The sequence below is a fragment of the Aptenodytes forsteri genome, unplaced genomic scaffold (assembly GCF_000699145.1).
Source record: "Aptenodytes forsteri isolate BGI_AS27 unplaced genomic scaffold, ASM69914v1 Scaffold63, whole genome shotgun sequence".
NCBI lineage: Eukaryota > Metazoa > Chordata > Aves > Sphenisciformes > Spheniscidae > Aptenodytes > Aptenodytes forsteri.
Genome location: NW_008794709.1, coordinates 1,194,429 through 1,199,755, shown reverse-complemented (window position 1 = coordinate 1,199,755; position 5,327 = coordinate 1,194,429). Strand labels below are relative to the sequence as shown.

Sequence of the window (5,327 nt, the reverse complement as noted above, 5' to 3'; positions counted from 1 at the left end):
GGTTGTTCAGCCTAGAGAAGAGAAGGCTTTGGGGAGACCTTCTTGCAGCCTATCAGTACTTAAAGGGGGCTTATAAAAAAGATGGTGGCAAACGTTTTAGCAGGGCCTGTTGTGACAGGACAAGGCAGAACGGCTTTAAACTAAAGGGGGGTAGATATAGACTAGATATAAGGAAGAAATTTTTTACGCTGAGGGTGGTGAAACACTGGCACAGGTTGCCCAGGGAGGTGGTGGATGCCCCATCCCTGGAAACATTCAAGGCCAGGTTGGACGGGGCTCTGAGCAACCTGATCTAGTTGAAGATGTCCCTGCCCACGGCAGGGGGGTTGGACTCGATGACCTTTAAAGGTCCCTTCCAACCCAAACTATTCTATGATCCTATGATTCTAAGATCCTTACTGCTTTCTTTCTAGTTCTAGTGAGAACAATAAGAAATCAGAAGAAAATTCATGTTTTCTCACAGACAATCCAGGCTCAAGACTTGCAAAACCACTTGTAGTTATTATTAGTCATTGTTGAAGAACAAAGAAAAGAAACCTTCTAAATAGATCACAAAGCTTGAAAACAAACATGCCAGGTACAAACTTCCACCACATGCATCAGTGCCTGGATCTGGGATTCTTACTCAGACCAATTTACAATATAAAAACACGTTTTTGCAGTTTTCCATACTTATTTTTTAATCAAAAAGAGTCTTAAACCAGGAGTGTTAGAAAGCAATGGCAGAAGGAGGGGTGTGGCAGGAAGAGAGATTTGTTTTTCTCAGAAAACAGGTAGCATATCTTCCTTGCCCAATGGAACAAACAATTTATGGTTACGCAAGTTACTCAACACAACGTCAACAACTCTGTCATGTATTTTTCTCGCTCCTCTATTAGCACTTACAGGAGTTTGACTGTGGCTTAATCCTCCACTAGTGTCTTTTCATACTGCATTTCCTTTACCCATAATCTGCTAAATCAATGTAACAAGCTATCTTCTGGGTTACCCTCTAGCTCTAGTAGCAGAACCTGAATACACAGCTTTGGTGAGCTGCTGCTTCAATTGTAGTGCACCTAATATGTTGTTTTGGTTTTTTTTAAAGAAAAAGCTGGTAACAAAGTTAAAGATCTCTTAGACTCTGAGAAATCTCTCCAAGCCAAGCTTCAACAACCTTAAAAACATGTATAAATTGGGGCTGCATTACAAATTTTTAGCCTTGTTGAGCAAACAGTTCCAGATTAACAAACCAACCCGACCGCAGGTATTACCTGCCGAAGTGTGCTTAAATTTTTCACTCTTCTTCTTCCTCCATTTCCATGGCTTAAAAAGCCTTCCGAGAGTGGCAAATTTGCTTCTTCTTCTGATTGGAGGCGTGTGAGTCCCAGGTACTAGAGAATCTGAACGCATTGCAGCCAGTCTTTCCACTTCCTCAGCTGTAGTTTCAGCAAGAAAAGGAGAAAAAAAAAAGGGGGGAGAATGAAATAAATGCTTTAATAAATTACCAGAGAACCACACAGATGGTCAAAATTTTCCATGGTTACAGAGAACAGTAAAAAAGGGAAAAAATTGTAGTCTTTATTATTTTAACATTATTTTCTTTCTTTTCAGTAGAATCCATAATCTACTGTAAAGATCAATATTAACAATCACTTTCAACAGGAATATGGATTATTACAATAGCAAAGTTATAATCTTTAACAAATTGTTCTGCATCGCTCTAGACAGCTGGCAGTCCATCCGCCAGCCATTCCTGGGGAAGCGTGACAGAGACTGGGGAAGAGAAAGCTCCAAAAAAATGATGCAATACTGCTTAAAAGAAATATTGCAAGTCTTTTTTTGCAATGGAAAGAGACATTTCCATGAACTAATATTTATCAGGAGCAAGGACCCTGATAAATAATGACCCTCTGGTATCATTACCATGTCCATTAAAACTGCCTGGGTTACAAAAGGGGCTGCATTAGGAATTTCCTAGTGACAGAAAGGGTGCTAACAATTCAGAAGGTTCCTTCCAGTCCCACTTTTCTGCCCACTCATTCCCCTCCAATTCTTAAACTTATCTTTTATTACAGGGACTTGGAGAATTTTAATAGAGTCCACACTTAGGGCTGAATTCCCTAGGGGGGCATTCACTGAGCTTCTGTTGTTAAAAAATTCAGCTTTCTGCAACCTTTACACTGTAATACATCAAGATCATCTCAATACTTTAAAAAAAATCTGAAAAATTTAAATTCTCCTTCCTCCCCGATGAGAGCAAGAGAAGTCTGGGGGTGGTCACTTGGCGTCACATTGCGTGGTCCCCCCTCACATTTGCAGGGAAAATGTATGCTGATAGTTTTGAGAAGTAATGTCCCTGTGATTAGAGGCACAGAGAGAGGTAAGCCAGGACCGCAAAGGAAAACACCGACAGGGGGAAGGTACCAGTAGCCCAGGGGCAAGGGTCTCTCCATGCCACAGGTGCCAAGGCTGCAATAAGCTCTCCCAGCCCTGGGCTGAAGCATGCACTCTCTCTCCCTAAAAAAAGCATCTGCGCAATTCAGTCAGCATACAGGAGGGGTTTTTGTGGTTTTTTTTAAAGTTGTTGGTATTGGTTGGGTGGGGTTTTTTTAAGGGATATCATTTCCCAGGCTTGTGTTGTAATGCGACACTGCCAGTAAAACTGGTTTGAGTGGTTTGCACAAACACAGTCTGGATTCCTAAAGACAGGACACAGATTGCCACCTCTCCCGCTCTGAAGCCAGCACCCCTGTGTTTCTATTTCACCTCTAGTATATTAAGTATTAACCTCAGCCATGAGCAGGGGCTCGGGAACCTCAGCAAGAACATAGCTCTGAAGGGATGAGCACATCTACTCCACGCTGACAGAATCACCAGAGACTTTGGCTGGCAAATTCTCCTGTGTCTCAATGGAAATTTTTCCGAGGCTTTAAGTGTGCCAAATTTAGGTGCGTTTTCATGGGAACAGCCAGAGACGCAGCTCTAACACAAAGGAAGTTTCGTTATCAGAACTCCACGCTGAAATACTATTTGAGCCCCTCAGGTTTTTGCAAGAAGGCTGGTTATTTTGTTATTGCTGTTTTGTTTGTTTTTAACATTGGCAACACAACCCTTCTTCCTGTAAAATATCACTACCAGATACAGCTGCCTATAACTTTCCACAGAAAAAAAAAGCTAGCCACCAAGATAGAGAGACCCCAACTGCTTCAGTGGAAATGGTTAAAAACAATTATTCTTTGGGGTAATAGAGAGAAATACAGACAGTTCTGAGAACATCTTCTTTCCATTTAAAGCAGAGGGAAAAAAGGTAGTCCGGTCAAAGCATTTCATTCAGTTCCAGCTCTTTGTGCACGACTGCCTACAGAAATACCTTCTTCTAGAGAAAATCCATTACAGGGCTCTGTCCTGTACAGGGTCTGGGACATGCTGCATCAAGGCTGGAAATTGCCTGGTTATGCTGAACAAACTGTGAGGGTAAAAAGAAGAGGAAATCAGAAATTTCCTTACGCTTTCTGATTTCACTGGAACCTGCTGGGCTTTGAAGACCAGCACGGGGTACAGACCACCTCACTTTATATGCAGATCCAAAGGGACCATGCCTTTTCCCCCGCCTCCATTTTTAAGATGCCTGTCGTTAAAGCACGTAAGATGACACTGTGTTCCACTGCTGCGATTTTTTAGAGATGCTGCTAAAAGTAATGGGCTGGTATTGTCTTTGCTGCCTTACCTGGGGGATACAGGGTGTAGAAGCGGCCCATTGAGCAAACTGGGAATGACACACTACTGCTGCTGAATTAGGCTTCCTGCTGCATAAACGCACAGCTGAAATATAATGAAATTCCTCTTGCTGCTCACCCTCTCTCCTTTTCCCCATCAGAGCCACCATTTCTGCTACCCAGGTGCCTTAGTTAGTAAATCTCAGATTTGCAACAGCTCCTCTGAGAGCTGGTCCTAACTGGTACTGCTGAGGCCATTCCCCAGAGAACTGACATCCCTTAAAAACCCTCTCCTTTGCACATCCCCTCCGTCCCACACCAGCTGGGCTTTCACTGCCCCCAGGGAAGCTTTTCCCATTCAGGGTAAACGAGTATGGATTCACAGCCAGGCAAAACTAATGCTGGAGTCAAAAGTAATTTACCCAAAGGGCGGGTTCATTAAAAGTCAAACACACCATCAAAACCATTTCCATATTTTGACTGCTCTTCTCTGAATTTCAGTATCGTCTCTCACACAGATCTGTGCTCTGGGAGTCCTGCTGTGCTCTCCATCAGCCACGAACGTGGCCCTTCTCCTTCATCCTCTCCAAACACACAGAGCTCTGAGCTAATGCAAGTAACAGCTCTTTTTCCCTCTTGCTCCTATTTCTCAGAAAGACTACCTCTTTTTTTTTGTGAAAAATACTCTCAAGAGCACTGCTAATTCAAAGCATAATAATCACTGGCTAGGAATGAACCCCATTAGCATAAAGCCATGACAGTTTTAATACAGCAAGAATAAAAGCAGACCACGATGCGAGAAGTAACGCCAGATTTCTGCGCTCTTCTTTGCTGCTGCATCTTTTGCTTGAGTTGGCCGGGTTTCTCTGCCTTTTTGGCTCCTAATGACTATTGACTGGCTGTGGGCTGTGACACCCACTGCTGACAGCAGGCTCCGTAGGCTGGTTTCACACCCTTGCTGTTCCCAAAAAAGGTGGTACTTGCACAAATGAAAACCAGCCCAGGCCTTGCACATTTTTTTTCTTGCCTTCAAAGAGGAAAGCAGTCCCAGCTTGATCAGTCTGCTGAACTGGGAGAATGAACTGCATTAGTGCCTGTAGTCACCGTGCTGAGGTCTCATCTTGAGGCTGGTGCCACAAATGTGATGTTTATGGGTCACAGTTGCTGCTGATACTTGGTGCCTTTGGGAACTTGTTCTGATTTTTTTCCAGGATCTGAGAGATCTTGCCGAGACACAGAGAGACTCTGGGATCTGCACTTAAGGCAAGAGGGTGATGCACTCCCCTCCCACTTTCTTCTGTCCGAGCTGTCACTCTGGAATAGCAATGGGGAAACTAAACCTGAGAGCTTTTCACAGGCTGGTTGGCTGTGAGACAGCTCTCAAGATTTTACTGTAGTCCTTAAGACATTTGAAGTTCATATAGACTGAAGGGCTTAAGCAAGACTTGTGGCTTTAATGAGAAAAAGTACCACAAATCAAAATATTTTGCATCCAAGTGATGTAAAAGAAATTTTACAAACATGATTGAAATATAATACAAAGACTTAAAACACTAGAAGGTCTAAAAGCTAATTTCTTCTCTTACCCCCCCCCCCTTTTTTTTTTTTTTTTTTTTTTTTTTTTTTTCTTTT

General features: G+C 42.9%; 1 protein-coding gene across 1 annotated transcript in view; it reads right to left on the bottom strand.

Annotated features, from left to right (window-relative positions):
* PHACTR1 (phosphatase and actin regulator 1) overlaps positions 1–5,327 on the bottom strand; it is a 317,997-nt gene that overhangs the window by 127,424 nt on the left and 185,246 nt on the right. The window contains exon 3 of the mRNA XM_019470600.1: positions 1,251–1,415. Within this exon, the coding sequence (XP_019326145.1) occupies positions 1,251–1,415 (165 nt within the window). The remainder of the gene's footprint in view (positions 1–1,250; positions 1,416–5,327) is intronic.